The sequence below is a fragment of the Silurus meridionalis genome, chromosome 5 (assembly GCF_014805685.1).
Source record: "Silurus meridionalis isolate SWU-2019-XX chromosome 5, ASM1480568v1, whole genome shotgun sequence".
In the NCBI taxonomy this organism is placed as follows: Eukaryota; Metazoa; Chordata; class Actinopteri; order Siluriformes; family Siluridae; genus Silurus; species Silurus meridionalis.
The window spans coordinates 22,570,396-22,588,698 of NC_060888.1; the positions used below are offsets into that span (position 1 = coordinate 22,570,396).

At 36.5% G+C, this 18,303-nt stretch overlaps 1 protein-coding gene across 4 annotated transcripts in view; it reads right to left on the bottom strand.

Moving 5' to 3' along the window:
• Positions 1-14,133, bottom strand: part of cald1b (caldesmon 1b) — a 31,203-nt gene extending 17,070 nt beyond the window's left edge. Inside the window, exons 1-2 of one of the 4 annotated variants that reach the window (XM_046848950.1) lie at positions 14,130-14,133; positions 3,926-4,034 (exon numbers count right to left, since the gene is read on the bottom strand). In XM_046848950.1, the coding sequence (XP_046704906.1) occupies positions 3,926-3,999 (74 nt within the window). In that variant the 5' untranslated portion in view covers positions 4,000-4,034; positions 14,130-14,133. Of the gene's footprint in view, positions 1-3,925; positions 4,035-4,156; positions 4,271-13,097; positions 13,252-14,129 lie in introns of those variants that run through there. The other 3 variants (XM_046848947.1, XM_046848949.1, XM_046848951.1) reach the window with 3 other exon arrangements.
• Positions 14,134-18,303: the final 4,170 nt, after the last annotated feature.

An 18,303-nucleotide genomic window follows, 5' to 3' on the forward strand; every position in this document is an offset into this window, starting at 1 on the left:
TTTATATTCATTAATAGTTTTTCTTCTCATTATCTTGCTCATGGCTTGTTGTACTGCACTGTGAAAAAACTACAACTAAATAAATACTCAGTGTTGGCAATACTCTCTAACGTTTCACGCATTACGAGCTCAGATGTTCCTGTATTAGATGCTTCTTGCAGCTTCTACAAAAGTAATTTATGTTCTGGACACGTTACAACGATCAGGCATACCATTATGACCACTGGGCTAATATTGACATAGCCACATATTCAACAAGCTGCGATTCACTGTGTATTCTGACACCTTTCTATCAGAACCAGCATTAACTTGTTCAGCAATGTGAGCTACAGGAGCTCGTCTGTTGTATCGGACCACATGGCCCAGCCTTCGCTCCACACGTGCATCAATGAGCCTCGTCCACCTATGACCTTGTTGTTGGTTCACCACTGGTTCTTCCTTGGACCACTTTTATACATGCTGACTACTGCAGACCAGAAACATCCCAAAAGAGCTGCAGTTTTAGAGATGCTCTGACCCAGTCGTCTAGACATCACAATTTAGCCCTTGTCAAACTCACTAAAATCCTTATGCTTGCCCATTTTTCCTGCTTTTAACACATCATCTTTGAGGACAAAATGTTTGTTTGCTGCCTAATATACCCCACCCACTAACAGTTGCCATGATGAAGAGATAATCCGTGTTATTCACTTCACCTGTACAATGTTATTATATCATAATGTTAGCAATGTTCAATCAATGTATACTTACACTTTACACTGAAGTGGCCAGGCCTTGTTTCACCAATATTTCCCATTTTTCCCAATACCACTAAAATAAAATTATATATAACTGCAGTTACAATATACTTTGCACTTTCTTGCTTTTATGAATAAAATGTTAAGAATTTGAGGCATTTAAATAATATATATCTCAATCTAACTCATCAAAACCGCAGTCCAATATGATTTCCCTGCTGTACAATATATTATACAGTTTATTGTTATTATTACAGCTCAGTAATCAGTGTTTCAGATAATTTAATGTTTAACAAGCAATAAGAACTTTTTTGTTTCTTTTCCTCAAATATTTGTAGATATTGTGTTGAGAATAATGGCCTCCACAGAATCCTCGGTGAAATTTATATCTCCAAATAAAACCGTATTGCATACAGGCGATGCAGAATCGTGGAGCGTAAGAATGATTCAGTAAAAATTTCCGTTTTATACATTTGCGGATGCAACACATCCAGGTCACACTACATTAGAATAGTTAATGGTTTATTCCCCAGTGGTGTATTACTGTAGCAGAGAAATTAAATTCAGTTAACACAAACATTCTTCAATAACTTCTTCTTCATCTTCTTCTTCTTTTGGCTGCTTCCTTTAGGGGTGGCCACAGCGGATCATCGGTTTTCAAACTACTCTGTCCTCTACATCTGCCTCTTTCGAACTACCTGAATGTCTTCCTTCACCACATCCATAAACCTTCTCCTTTTCCTTCCTCAGCATTCTACCAATATACTCTATGTCCCCCCTCTGCACATGTCCCAACCACCTCAATCGCGTCTTCCTCGCCTTGTCTCCAAAACATCCTACATGTGCTGTCCCTCTAATTTAAATAAACTCATTTCTAATCCTGTCCATCCTAAATACTCCAGATGAAACCTCAACATCTTTAGCTCTGCTACCTCCAGCTCCACCTCCACCTTCTCCACCTCTTTTCCCTGCAACCGCACCACTGCACTGCCCTCCCTCTCATTCACACACATGTACTCTGTCTTACTCCTACTGACTTTCATTCCCCTTCTCTCCAGCACGTACCTCTCCAGGCTCTTCTCCACCTGCTCCCTACTTTCACCACAAATCACAATATCATCCACAAAAAACATAGTCCAAAGAGACTCCTGTCTTACCTTATATGTCAACATGTCCATCACCACTGCAAACAAAAAAGGGCTCAGAGCCGATCCTTGATGCAATCCAAAAAGTACATGTACTCATGTTTTAAAAGACTCTGGTAAAAGTTGAAGTACTGACTACACCCTTTCACTCAAGTTAAAGTAAAGATGTTTAGGATCTGTAATTAAGTAAAAAATAGCCATTACTACTACCTGTTTTAGTGTCCCACTGGTAACTGGACCTCATATTAATATATTAGTACAAAAGAGTCTCAATTTTTGCTATCTAATGAATGTATCCAATCTGAACAACCACCACTGATCAGGAATGTCTCTGTTCACACTCATGTTTACATTACTGACTCCCTCAGTCTCATCCACGTTAATTCCATACTTCTTGTTGCCTTGTTGTGTGAATAAATATATAAAAACATTTCAAAAATGTACAAAATACATTTTCGCTATACTGACTTTTTCGAAATTTTAAAAATATGTCTTTTCTTGTCCTTATGTCCTTTTTAAGTGCTGTCAGAGGTTACTTTGAGGATTCTCAAAGTAAGAATTTCAATGGTGTAACATAAAGCCAACATAACATTTTGTAAAACCTATTCTTCTTTTTTTCTTTACCTTCATATATCTGTGAAATGCTTTTTGTATGGATTGTAGGATCAATAATATAAAAATCTAAATGCCCGATACTACCACCACCACCACCACCACCACCATCATCATCAAAATAAAGAAAAGCACTTACACACTCTGTAAATAAAATTGAGGATCTAATATAAATGTTAATTAAAAGAAATATAGACACCAGAACAGAATTTATTGAAATCAGTTGCAGATAATCAATCAACATTTTAGTTGTATGTAATGTATGTTATTAAAATAAAGGTGGGCTTTCAGTGGAACTGGAATTAAAGCGCCAAAAGAAATTTGCTCTATTTTTAAATATTGGAGTAAATACTTAACTGCTTCCTGAGATACATGTAAAGGATACATTTTATTAATTTAACCACAAAAGTGTAATATAGTACAGTACAGGCTATGTTAAGGGTGTTCCCAGTTTACCACATAATCCAAAAAAAGTATATGAACATGTAGATGTAGATATGATAACACTCTCTGGACACAAAAACACATTCACACGCTGCATGAGAGAATCTGTCATCCTCAGCAGTACACAACTGGCTGCCAAACCTTATAAGGACAGCTGGATTGTGGGATATGTAGGAGGATGGAGTAAACCTTAAATGAGTAGGAGAACCATGTTTGCTCATGAAAAGCAACTTGCATGATAAATATGGCAAAGGAAACAAACAAAAAAAGCTATTTTGCTTCAATGTGGGCTGTTCAGGGTTTGTCCTTATTAGATTATAACAAACATAAAAGATTTGGCTGAGAAACATTTTACTGATAAAAATTAATTTTTCACTGAAATGATAAATAGTTTATTTATATATATATATATATATATATATATATATATATATATATATATATATATATATATATATATATATATATATATACTGTATATAATAGATTTTTTTATTATTATTATTATTATAGTTTAATAATAGAACTATTGGTCTGTAAATACTCCAACAGACCACCAGAAGAAGATTTACAGATACTGCAATCTTTATAAGGAATAGAGAAGCTAGCGGAGACACTGCTGTTTAGATTGGGATACATAGGCCTTACCAACTTGGCCTGAACTTCAAGCTAAGACAGAGAGAGAGAGAGAGAGAGAGAGAGAGAGAGAGAGAGAGAGAGAGAGAGAGAGAGAGAGAGAGACAGACAGACAGACAGACAGACAGACAGACAGACAGACAGACATCTTTTGATGAGGGAAATTAATATCAGATTGCAGTATTTTGTCATGATATACAATACATTAATACCAAATATTTGGTATATAAAAATAAACTATTATTTACATCTGCTCATTTATGTGTGTGTGCGTGCGTGCGTGTGTGTGTGTGTGTGTGTGTGTGTGTGTGTGTGTGTGTGTGTGCGTGCATGTGTGTGTGCTTGCTTTACTTTTCCGCTTCTCTTTGCATCTCTTCTCTCCTTTGTCTCCGGAGCTCCATGCGGCGTTCAAAGTCGTCATCCATGATGTCTTGTGCAGAAATTTCGCTCGTGTCCTTCTCTAGTAGGCAGAATAGACAGCACAGGGGGTTATTAAAGTACATAAAAATGTAATCTAGGACTATCAGAATCTTTCCGACCATCTGCATTACGTCCCAGCTGTCCTACATGATCCATGCTCACTTTTTCCTCTGTTGACAACTACCAGAAATGGCAAATGCTGCTTCTTCCTCTACACACCCAATCAGCTTTCTCAGCATCTTCTATTCTCCTGTCTTCCTCATTGTGTCAGTTTCTTTTTACTGGAATATTTTATCTGGTAAACATCAGTGACAACAAAAATGCAACAATATAAAGAGAATATATGAAGACACAGTAATGCAAACATATATAAATATCAGAATAATAAAGAGTAAAAAGTGATACTACTACTACAACTACTACAACTAATAATAATAATAATATAACGCATTATAGAAAGAAAGAAAGAAAGAAATGCAAAATGAAAGATTAAAAAAAAATTGATTCTATTTCTTTAAAATTGAAAACAAAAAACAGTGTCAGTGTTGCTGATTTATTTTATTTATTTTATCACTGAATGCTTAAAAGCCAGCAACATTACGGTCAATGCTTCCTTAAAGAGACTAAGAATCAGTGTAATGATGCAAGAAATAGCGCAAATAGTGCATGTTAAACATATAAACATCACAGTCAATCTGTACCTTTGTGACTCAACTGAAAAATCTGCACTAGACCACCTGATTCAACCAACTAACAAGCTGCATGATGAATATTGTGAAATTAGTAGTGTGACAATCCTTCAAGACTGCTGTCAGATGAGTGAATATTGTTTCTTGCATGCTTGGCTTGACTTTATGGTCTTTTTTTTAAGTTTTCTTTGGGGCTAAGGTCTGAGAGTGTACGGCCGAGCAGAAACTGCAGAACACAAAACACATGGTGATGGGAATTGCAATATTGGACTCATTTCTGAGTCAGCCAAGAACGGAAAAAAAAAATATTATACAACATCCAAGACATTCAGGCTAAGCAAATCTAATAAAAATAAATCCCCAGTGCACGTGAGTTTGTGTTTACAGCTCGAGTTTCATTAGCTGTATCGCAGAACATATACTCTTGGCTTAAGAGATCGGGAAAATGTTCAATGTACAGCTGCAGGGACACTTTAGTTTAAACAATAGAGTAATTTGCTTACATTCCCTGCAATAATGAATGGTAATTCAACCAAAATTGAGCTAAACCAAAAACAGATCTACAAAATATGGACAAAAGATTGTGGACACCTGAACACACGTATGTGCTACAGTCCAAGTGTATCCCCTTTTGCTGTTATAATAGCCTCCACTTCCCTGGGAAGATGTTTTACTAGATTTTGAAGTGTGCCTCAGAGTTAGTAATGCCAGGTACTGATGTAGGGTGAGGAAACCTAGGGGTGCACCACAAAAGTGTTCAATAGGGTTGAGGGTTCTGTTGTAGGCCACTCAAGATTTTCCTCTCCAACCCATGTAAACCATATCTTCATGAAGCTGGCTTCATACACAGTAGCTGGAACAGGTTTGGGTCTCTCATATTTTAAGTAAAGGAAATATCCAATGCTAGCATTTCCAGAGATCCTATACACTTTTTTGCCCCAAGTTTGTGGTAAAGGTTTGAGGAAGAACCACATATGGCTGAAATAGTCAGGTGTCCTAATACCTATGCCATTGTGTATGTAAAAAGCATTGTTTTCATTACTGTTAGGAAAAACTTCTTATTATCTGTGCTGAATATTAACAGGACAGTGAAAATGTTCGTATTTGACAAAACAGATGATGGATGCAAATGTAAATCATATTAAGTGAGTTTTTACATCAACTTCTATCAAGTTCTTACTTTTTTTCAGCAAATGAATCCAGTACTGGTTTTTACCACATGAAGTGTTAAGCCTTAATTAAAACTTGGTAGTTCTTAGGAAAACAAGATAAGCCACAATTTTGCACTCTTTGAGCTCTCAGCACCTAAACAAGGACGGTGAGAACATTTTAAACCTGATACCTTTGTGTAAAGATCTGTACAAATCTGGATCTGTAGTCCATGAATACCAATTTGTTTGCATTAAAAGAAGATGAGAGATTTGGAACTTGCTTTTGCTGTTCAATTCATGACAATAATTTGTTTACATTTTTTGCATATTCAGTAAAAATAGCCATTATTCTATAAGATTTTTATTTCAATAACAGAAATTAAAATCCATGACATAGTTCCTATGTATTATTATACAAATAAGCTTTAAAGCTCACTTTCTACCAAATTCAGACACACTTACACATCTAGGGATTTGTGAGGCAGCAAATATTCTATAATAATACGGAAATACATCAAAATGGCACGAACACCTGTGTGAATCAACAGAAACATGATCGATGCAGGAAGCGATCACATTTTTGAATCCAGTCATTTGTGGGCTTCAGTGCAAGGCTCTGACTAAAGGATACAAAATAATATTTAGATCACACAACCGAGTACACAAGCAAATTAATCAAAGATTAACAGAGAATAGGAGAACACAACTGGGCAACTAAGCCATGACAGGGAAAGAATAAAACTATATATCAGAGTATATTCTGAAGTTTAGTTAACCACCTTCATCCCCATTATGACAAGGCTGCATGTGCATATTAGACAAAACAACCTGAGGTGACACAATGACACAGTTTCCTGCATTGATGTTATGACTGCATGACTTTGAGCACTTTGCAAACTTAAAAGAGTGTCCATTTGTGCACTTGTCAATCTGTTCTTCCTTGCCTTTTCTGCTTAGTGGCCTTAGTGGCATTTAGCAGCCTGAGGGTACTGTCCATGTGCAAATCAATAAAACTAAAGGGTAGGTATTAAATATGTACAAGCCTGTTTCCTCAATGCAAATTCCTCAAAACCGTAGCATTTTAGATTAATTCAGTGATTAATTTTCACTTAATACTGACTACATGACCATTTAAAGTCAGGCGGCATATGATCTTAGTTACTCAGTGCCTTACAGTGCACAGTAAAAGTTTTACTTTGTTTACTTATTTTACATTGTTGCACTGTAGTAGTATATCCTTTTTAATTTCTTCACAGAAATTCAGAAGAATGAAAGGATAGTTGTTCTGGGCATGTTACAGATTTCCCAGGCTTTCTGCTTGGGCAACCACAAGGTAAGATACGACTCATAAATCATTTCCACATGACCCAAGCTGAAGACATTCTAATTTATACAATCTGCCACTGATTACAGTTCCTTGGTATAATGACTTCACTGTATCTCTCTCTCTCTCTCTCTCTCTCTCTCTCTCTCTCTCTCTCTCTCTCTCGTTGTCTTGAAATTTAAAAAAGGCTAACCCTAACCCTAACCCTAACCCCAATGCAAATGAATCGCCTTATTCTTAAACAAAGGTCTAGGGGGCATAGCATGGTTTATATCCAATCATTTACAAAATCATAACAGGATGGAGATACTTGAAATAATGAAATCAGCATGATTAGCCTCCCTGTGTGTGTGATTTTTTAAATAAAAATGTATTAACTTGCTGGAATAAATATGCTGACAGACTGATTTTGTGAAAAACCCAGTGTTCTTTCATGCGAGTGGATTCTTTTACATTACCATAAATTCCACAAACCGTTAAACAGCAAATTGGAGGAAGTGTAAACTGCACATGTTGGCTGCACTGAGTAGACTGAGCAGGTTGCTGGATAAATATGTTTCCCATCAGGTGTCTAGAGATGATCTTTAAACGCCACATGAGGGTGGAATTTGAAAGTGCTACATTCTCAGACGATGCTGCATCACTTAAAATCAGATCAATAGAGCACTGATTTATCACTGAACATTAGCACAGTAAGGGATTTGTTTCTCACATGAACTGATATTGTGAGCAGGCACAATACACACAAACACACACATTCCCCACAGCAACAATTTAGAGTGATCAATCCACCAGTGCAGGTTTTTGTAAAAATAGAGAAAAACTGAAAAACTAGAGAAAACCCAATTGGACTCAAATAATAACCTGAGATCAGTATGGAAGCAGAGATCCTTAAACTGCAACTCCTGGGGTTCCCCCATCAGAGTCACGTAGAATCAACAGAACAGGTCTAAAATATGACAGTGCTCATGTTCCATGACTTGCAGGAAAGTGAAGTAAGTGAGGAGGGGTTTGGTTTGTTCTGCAGTGTGTACAAGCATAACCAAACATGGTAAAAAAGACACTGATGTGCAGTGACTCACTGATATTAAAGTGCATCTTCTCTCTAAATAAGTTATAGTATCTTTTAGAACCAGCTTGTAATCAGAGTGATCTATGTGATCTGCCATATATTTTTAAGTAAATAAATTCATAATGAAAGTAAAACCGTTATTCAGATGTTTGATCAATTCTTGAATGCTTGAGGTTTATGCCATCAAACAAGACAACTGTTTAACATTTTTTTCTGAAAGATGGACTTCCTCCTCCATATAAGGGCAACAAATTAGAGCCGTGTTGCAGTGTCTTTGCACCAGAGGGTGGTTTACACTGCCAATGTTATCATGAAGGCAATACCGTAAAACAAACAGGATTTGTGTTCTAGTTGTGAGTCCTTAATAGTCACAGTAAATGCCTAGTGGCTTCCATTCCAAAAACATGAACTACAATACTACAATTCTAGCTAGCCTAAATATTAAATAGCCTAATTTTTGTATTGTAGTGTAATTAAACCTCAAAGGTACATTGTGATGAACTAATGCACTTTCCAGGATGCTTCAAAGATAAGCTTTAACTTTAATTATTAAATCCATTTTGTTTTATTCTACATTCATTAACATTTACGTTTCATACACTTCATAGGATTCCAGAAATGTGTTATAAATGAAAAGAACTGATGTTTGCAATTATTTAAAACTAGAGAAATCTCAAACCAAATTAAATCATGGCATCATAAATAAGTGAATTACAGTGGAAATCAAGCATACAGCTGTGCAGCACAGTGTAAGGTTCATTGCCGAAAGACCCAACGGTGGCTCTCACACTCTCAAAGTCTCCAAGCACTAGAACGAAACCCTACCAGCCTGTAATGCTTAATCTGAAATGGCACGCATTGAAGTGACATGAATATTTCCAAAACTTTCTCGATTTTGTACACCACTGCCTCAAGCTTTTCATATGTTTCTTAGCAGTTAGGCATGAAAAACAATTTCTATTCACATGCTGGCTTTTATATAATTTCTCACATTTTAGTTGCTGCATGTTTTATTCACAAACACATGGTAATTAATACCACTTCTCCAGAATTCCACAAACAGTAACTAAACATTTCAAAGCATAATTGCCAGCTAAGCTAGAAACAAATTAGGAGGTCATTTAGAGCTAATTGCAACATGCTAACATCATCATGGTAACATCAGACAACTGCATGTACAGCATATGTCCAGAACATAAATATATATGACATGGGCATCTGTTTTTTTTAGACAAATGTGTTAGATGTTTGTGCTTTTGATCACGACGATGACTTCTCTGCTGTCTAATATGACCATAAACGACCATAAACTGCACAGCTGGAAAAGTTGTTCATGCCTCTTTATAAGATCAAATGTTTGCCATTTCCACATTTTCCTAATAACCACTATTCAAACACAGAGTGTTCCTGATAATAGTTTCTGTTAGCTTAACTATACATTTCCTTTACTTTTATAGAGCATCATCATGTTGTTTAATCAGGATTACACGGAAACGTCTGTAACTGCTCGGTGTGCCAACGATTCGCTCATGTAGGATCATTTACACAGAGAGTTTACAGATTTCTCCTGAATGCACCAGGATGATTTTGCAAGAGAGGCTAATTGCAACAAAACACATTCCCTGTCTCTGGGGAGATGAGGCATTGATCAGGGCCAGACACATGCTTGTGCACTCTGCTACACAAGGCCTCCAGTCTTGTGGCTTATACCATCTAAGGAAAAGGACCTGACTTGGCATGACAGTCCTCTAGCTCCAAAGGTTTTCCACAGACGCCTGCTTAGTGTATGATAAACACCATACTAGAATAAAACAGTTTCAAGGACTACACCTCGAAGGAGGTTTTTTTATTAGTTGTAGAACATCTGCAGGCCTTTCAATGCATTCTTCATGGACCTACTCGAAGAAAAGATGGCTTCGGCTTGTTTGGACCTCATGATTGAGGAACAATAAAAGTGCCGACTTTTCATCATCTCGGATTCGGTTTCACAGTGCAGACACTAGTGCTGCACTCTAAACAGCTCAGATCCAAAACATTATGGAAGATTTTTCATTCATTTGTTTTCAATGTAAAAAGGTTGCACTGCATTACTGAGTGGCAGTTTGATTAGTGGCATTATATTCAGACATAAATCTGTACAAGCATTCAATTACACACTGTACATTTTTAAAGGCATATCACAGGATCTTGCTGTAGAGTAAAACACCACTGTACTTATATGTATGATATCCTGAGAAAGCCTTTAACATGGTCACATTTTATACAATACCCTGATCAGCAATTATAATAAAATCACAGAAGGTTTGGCAAGGGGTGGGATACATTAGGGAGTAAGTGAACAGTTTGTTCTCAAACTTGATGCATGTCATGCAGGAAAAATAGACACCTGTAACAATCTGAGTGACGAGGATCTGACAATGGCTAAATTGTGATGTCAAGAATACTGGGTCAGAGCGTCTCTAAGACTGCAGATCTTGTGTGGCGTTCCTGGAATGCAGTGGTTAGAACCTACAAAAAGTGTTCCAAGGAAGTGAACTGCTGCTTAAAAGTAGAGACGTCAAGGAGCAGTCTGTTTCTCATGGAATCCAGTATAAGGTGCAAAATTTAGACACTTTGACATTAAACTATTTATTGTTTGTAACTTATATAAAGCATCCTTATCTTTACAAACAAACAAACAAACAAACAAACAAGCATACAAACAAACACAAGCCAAAAAAAGACAATAAAGGATTCTCGTCTCTACTGTCATTTTTATTTATTTATTTATTTATTTATTTTTTAAAATCTTTTTTACCAATTTGTCATTATTTTCATACATTTATATTGTTTGCCAAAACAGCATCAGTAAACCAGGGTAAGTTGTATAGGTGCTAATCCAGGCTAAGCTTCTGGTTAGCAACTTTACTGTTTACAAGCTTAAATATACAATTTATATTGGTGCAAGTAGCTACCAAAATATATACTGTAAATACAACTTGTAACCAACACTCACATACAAAACTTTGTATATAATAATATGCTAAACAATTGTATTTGCCATTTGAATCTTACCAGCTAATAGCTAAATTATGTTAATACAAATAGCTAATTAACACTATTTTAATACTTAGCTAGCAATTTCAGCTAGCTAGCTACTCCACTAATTAGATTAAATGAATTAACTAGCATTAAATACTGTAATAAAAAGATTGTATTCCACTATTTACTTTGTTATATATTTTATAAGTATTTCCAGTGTATATTTGTACGAGTTTAAACAGCAGCTTTGGTCTGTATTTGTACTGTACTGTAAACACTACTGTGATCATATAAAAATCGAGATGCTTTAACTATTAATTACAACAATATCTGTTTAACAAACCTTTACAGTACAGTTGTAGTTGCACTTTTCTTTCCTTCGAATAGACCAAATGGCTTACGATTTATTCCTTTTTGAGCTTCTACTAATCTTCTTAATAATAGGAGTGGATCCTGGTGTTTATTTTGACAACCTGACACATTGCAGCTTCCTTTTATTTACTCATACAGGCAAAAGTGACCGTTTTTGTTTCAAGGTAAAATATATGGACATAAGTTGTGTATCAAACATGTAGACACCTGACAATTAAGGTTGGTATGTGCTTTTTGAACATCTCATTACACATTTAGCCCCTATTTACTGTATTTACTGTACCCTATTTTACCCTATAATAATATTCACTCTTCTGGAAAGAGGTGGCATAAGATTTTTGAGTGGTCTTGTGGAGATTTGTGCTCCTTCAAAAAAGTGTTAGTAAAGTCGGGTACTGATGTAGGTGAGGTGAGGAGGCCTGAGGTGCAGTGATGGTTCCAGTTCATCCAAAAGGTGTTCTGCTACTCCAAGATCTACACTTCAACTTATGTAAAGCATATCTTCAAGTAACTGGCTTTGTGCACAGGGGCAATGTCATGCTGGAACCACATCCACAAGTCAGGTGTCCTGATACTTTATTGATATAGTGTAGATTGGTATGTGGACCTTACAGTTGTCTACACTATGAAAAGTACAGCTATTTCTTCTGTAAAAGCGCACGTTTGGCTGTGTACTGATTCCATACATTGCACCTTGAGCTTTCTACCCTGATGCCATCTTAAGCTGCAAATAGTAACACTAGCATCCTGAATCCAACCCTATCACCGGCACTACATCAGATTCAGGTATCAAGTATATCAAATATATATCTGCTGCTGAACATTCCATAAACTCCCCCCATCTCTTGCACATACTGTATCTGAGAACTGCATCTGAACGCAACCAAAATACCAAAGTACTAAAAAAAAACCAGTTGATCACCTCAACAGTGATGGAACTATAATGAAAGGGCATTTGGTGTCACCCAGATGAGGATGGGTTCCTTTGAAATACTTTATCAGTATCACTTGCTTGCTCATTAGGGATAAACTTGTACTAAATGCTGAAATTTATATTAGCAATCTATATAATTCTTTAAAGCAAAGTCCAAAAGGGTTAAACGCTTTACAAATAAGATAGGAGCAGTATTAGAGTGATTCTATCATAAAGTATATTCAATTAAAAGAAAAGAAGAAAAAGAGAAAAAAACTCCCTGTTAAACACACAGCTTCAAATGTATTAGTTAGTTACCTGTTTGTAAATATATCATTTATTTTTCTTCTAAAAGCTGGTATGCTACAAATATATACAGCTAATTTCTGTAATTGATCTTAGATATTAAAAAAAAATTATCATATTGAAATGTCTCAATGAGACAATAGAAACAATAAAGAATAAAAAAGAAATAAACTCCAGTGCTGTGTAGTATTATTAAAATATCTGATCAGTGAGAATGTTTACTGTGATAAAAGCTGTGATAGGAGAGACTCTTACCTGAGAAAGTGTAGACTGATGAACGCAGACCCGCAGCGCAAATCAGCGCATTTCCCCCAAATCCCGCTAAATAAAGCGCGCTGCTGAAGCTCCACCTTCCCAAACATCTGTTCTGCACACCGTTCATCACTGTGAGCAACCTCTCCTTCTCTTTCTCCTCGATCTCCTCCTCCTGTGTCCTCTCTTCTCTTCTTTTCTCCTCTTTATTTACTCTTTAATTTTCTCGCACACAGCAAAAAAGCCTGTGCGCAAATCTGTGCGCCCTCTCAAGCAACTAAACTACAACAAAACCTGAAAAAGTTTAGAAGCAAAATACTGTATATTTAGTGATGGTGGAAAGAAATAAAAAAAATGCAGAGAGACGTACAAAGCTTGAAAACACACGTATTACATGCAAAATGTCAAAATAATAATGTGAGCAAAAAAAAAATATTAAAAGAATGAAAGAAAGAAAAACAGTATTTGTTAAACATACACATGTATGATGTTTAGAATGTGCAATATCAGAGCCACTATGTCGTGTTTGAATTTGAGTGAACTTTATATTTTGTATATTAAGTTATTAGTATATTTTTGTAAAGGTTATAAAAGAGCACCTGAGAGAAAAGTGTTTCCACCTTAAAACTTAAAGCAGTGTTTTTGTTTTTGTTTTTTACTGAATGTAGACAATAAAAAGTGACAACTGCATGAATAGTGTCCACTATATTTAGCATTTGTGCTTATAAGAATTAAATAAATGCTTAAAATGAACAAAGTTTTATGTTTTCTATGATTTATATTTTGGTTTATTGTCCTCTAACAATGGGAATCGAAATGACGACAGAATTTAGTTACAGTGAGGAAAATAAGTATTTGAACACCCTGCTATTTTGCAAGTTCTCCCACTTAGAAATCATGGAGGGGTCTGAAATTGTCATCGTAGGTGCATGTCCACTGTGAGAGACATAATCTAAAAAAAAATCAAGAAATCACAATGTGTGATTTTTCAACTATTTATTTGTATGATACAGCTGCAAATAAGTATTTGAACACCTGAGAAAGTCAATGTTAATATTTGGTACAGTAGCCTTTGTTTGCAATTACAGAGGTCAAACGTTTCCTGTAGTTTTTCCACCAGGTTTGCACACACTGCAGGAGGGATTTTGGCCCACTCCTCCATACAGATCTTCTCTAGATCAGTCAGGTTTCTGGCCTGTCGCTGAGAAACACGGAGTTTGAGCTCCCTCCAAAGATTCTCTATTGGGTTTAGGTCTGGAGACTGGCTAGGCCACGCCAGAACCTTGATATGCTTCTTACAGAGCCACCCTTGGTTATCCTGGCTGTGTGCTTGGTCATTGTCATGTTGGAAGACCCAGCCTCGACCCATCTTCAATGCTCTAACTGAGGGAAGGAGGTTGTTCCCCAAAATCTCGCAATACATGGCCCCCGTCATCCGCAGTCGCCCTGTCCCATGTGCAGAAAAACACCCCCAAAGCATGATGCTACCACCCCCATGCTTCACAGTAGGGATGGTGTTCTTGGGATGGTACTCATCATTCTTCTTCCTCCAAACACGTTTAGTGAAATTATGACCCAAAAGTTCTATTTTGGTCTCATCTGACCACATGACTTTCTCCCATGACTCCTCTGGATCATCCAAATGGTCATTGGCAAACTTAAGACGTGCCTGGACATGTGCTGGTTTAAGCAGGGGAACCTTCCGTGCCTTTTGGAAACGGTGGTCCCAGCTCTTTTCAGGTCATTGACCAGCTCCTCCTGTGTAGTTCTGGGCTGATTTCTCACCTTCCTTAGGATCATTGAGACCCCACGGTGAGATCTTGCATGGAGCCCCAGTCCGAGGGAGATTGACAGTGATGTTTAGCTTCTTCCATTTTCTAATGATTGCTCCAACAGTGGACCTTTTTTCACCAAGCTGATTGGCAATTTCCCCGTAGCCCTTTCCAGCCTTGTGGAGGTGTACAATTTTGTCTCTAGTGTCTTTGGACAGCTCTTTGGTCTTGGCCATGTTAGTAGTTGGATTCTTACTGATTGTATGGGGTGGACAGGTGTCTTTATGCAGCTAACGACCTCAAACAGGTGCATCTAATTTAGGATAATAAATGTAGTGGAGGTGGACATTTTAAAGGCAGACTAACAGGTCTTTAAGGGTCAGAATTCTAGCTGATAGACAGGTGTTCAAATACTTATTTGCAGCTGTATCATACAAATAAATAGTTTAAAAATCATATATTGTGATTTCTGGATTTTTTTTAGATTATGTCTCTCACAGTGGACATGCACCTACGATGACAATTTCAGACCCCTCCATGATTTCTAAGTGGGAGAACTTGCAAAATAGCAGGGTGTTCAAATACTTATTTTCCTCACTGTATATAAGAAATGCTTTGAAAAAAACTTTGAGTTAATCAACAAAAAAAAATTGTAATAATGTTATATTCAAAATCATACTGCAACCCAAAACCTAAATCTATTTATTAACTGTGTGCAATATGTTTTTAATTATTTTACTTTTTTTCGTTAGGAAAAAGAACAAATCAGGACAAAAAATTTCAGCAAAGAAAAATCTCTAGCTGTTTCTATTCATGTTCAATCAGGTATTTGAGTGATGACTGCAATCGTTAGCATAAAAAAATGACTATTAATATATATTTATAAATTGTATACTAAATGCATGTCTAAAGTATATGAATTATGCATGTATTGATTAGAGGCCTGGTGAAGTACTGAATGTACAGTATATTATGTATATAAAGTTGCTGCCTCACACCAAAGGTCCCAGGTTTCACTCTGTGCTTGCTGTCTGCATGGTCTTTTGCTTGTTCTCCTCATGCCTGCAAGGGTTTATTTTTCAGGTTTTACATGAAATGTTTTTACATAAAATTTACATTTTTTATATCCTGGGAACATGTTAAAGGTTGATTGGATATGCTAAATAAGCCCTAGGTGTGAATGGCTTGGGTCCCATTGAAGATCCCATTTCCTCCTCACACACAGTTATCCTTGGTTATGTTCTGGATTTACCACAAACTGTCCAGGATAAAGCTTACTAAACATGAATTTAGGAACATTTCAGGCATAAATTATTAAAACCTATATATTTTTTTGTACATTTACAATGTAATATGTTGGTCATAAATGCATTATGTCCCTTGTGAATGAGTCATAATTCTGTCATTATTTATCATATCCCTTGTGAATGAGTTTAACATTTTGGCACTCACCGTCTCAGTTTGAATGATTTGTTGGTTTCTGACTGAGCAGTAGTAAATCTGAGGTCTGTGAAACAGGAGCCTCGATTTATCAGACAGCCTTAATGTTGCCTCTGGGACATATTTGGTAAGCGAGTGAGGCGGCTGGCTCCTGCTGAGGTCTGCACTGCATGTTTAAGGTTAGAAAATGTTCATGTAAACACCGGTGTTTTATGGTAAATGCTTCGTGTATGAATTTGACAGTTGCTCTAGTTGCAGACAGGCTGGAAACATGCTTGAAGACATTCATGTATCAGAGGGATGGAATATGTTTTAGACATGACAGTGTGTGAAAATCAAATTAAATTATTAACATTATTAAGTGGTAGAATCTTTGAATGTTTGGTTTGTCCCCATTTGGTCTTAATGAAGGTGTGTTCTTGAGGTATTATGGACTCCATAAGTTAAAAAAATAAATAGTGAGGCATAGAGAAAATCTGATCTGCTGTTTAAAGCAATTATCATGATAGCTAGACACAGATAGCTAGTCGTATCGTACGAGATCTCATCAGGGTGACGTTAGCCTCAGTATTAAAGTGTCCTCTCCAGACTGTAAAAACATGAGTGTATACGTTTATCCAGAAGCAGTTTATGTTGTTGCAGGTTTTCATTCCTACTGAGCAGGAGCCGCCCCTGATTCCACCAGTTTAATTAGCTGCTCTTGGCCTTCGTTCAATTCTCAGGTGTGGTTTCCTTTTGGGTTGCAATGAAAACCTCCAGCCACAACAGCTCTGTAATGATATGTTTGTTTAGATATGCTGTAAAATTACAATTATCTACAGATGTACTTTTAACAAAAATGCAGATAAAACCTACCGTACCTTTTTGTTCCTTTATCTAAAGAAAAAAATCCCCAAAATTTGCCAGAGGTCACTAGCGTGGAAAAGGGTTACAAATTGCACTGTCACTAGATGATCTCGGACATATCTTGGCTTCACTTTTGACTCAGTGATACAACATCCACCCAATACATAGTCATTGCTGCATCGCACTGCCACGTCATTGATCATTTCCCTTAACGTATTTTATTCCTAAACATGCCTAGTATTTTAAGAATGTGAATTAGCGAGTTAGATTACTAAATCAAACAATTAATTTGACTTTGTTAGGTTCAAGTGAATTCGCTTTTGTGAATCAATTTAGGTGGAAAAGTCACTGAGTAGAATTTATGGATGTATTAAAAAAACCTGCAGGCTATTATGCTAGTTTTTACTCACCCACTCACCAGTCACTGTACTATGAATTTACCAGTAGGTGCTCCTATTACTGATCATCTTTTGTCAGTGAATGGCACAGCTAGAGAAAGAACCATCTGTCTGCATTGAAATGGAAAACAGGGGACTGTCTGGGTTCAGGCAGCAGGTGTGTAGCACAGGCCGGTACAGGAGCTGGACAGGACTCAGTTTGATTAGCTGTTGCTGAAGGTGGGACCTCGAACTGTGAGGAATCGTGCATATGTTGATATCGCTGCACCACATTTGTATACCATTAAACTTTTCAACTTTGTTTAAACTTTTTCATGTCACCAGAACATCTCTTGAATTCTTTTATAATCAGGATTTTTTAATTCAAATTCCAAATATTAAGTTGTACGTTACTCAGCAGGAAATGGAAACACATCCCTGGATTCTGTTTTAAAAGGACATTTTTTACGAACGTGCATTTTAAATATTAAGAAGTATAAAAGCAAGTCTATGGACAATATAGTAGTATGTGCTTCTAGTCTTCTCTCTAACCGATCCCCCAGGGAAGATTCTGAACACATACCTGGCAACCCTTCGACCTGATACATGACATGAAATTGTACTCTTTTGGGGGCTGTATCCAACTGAAAGACTCATGTTTAATAAGCCTAAAAATTCTTTGCAACAAAGACGTCTGGATGTAATAAATGTGTAGTGATGAAGATTAATATGAAGAGAAATACAAGCAGTAAAACTTTGCAGGATTTTTACGTT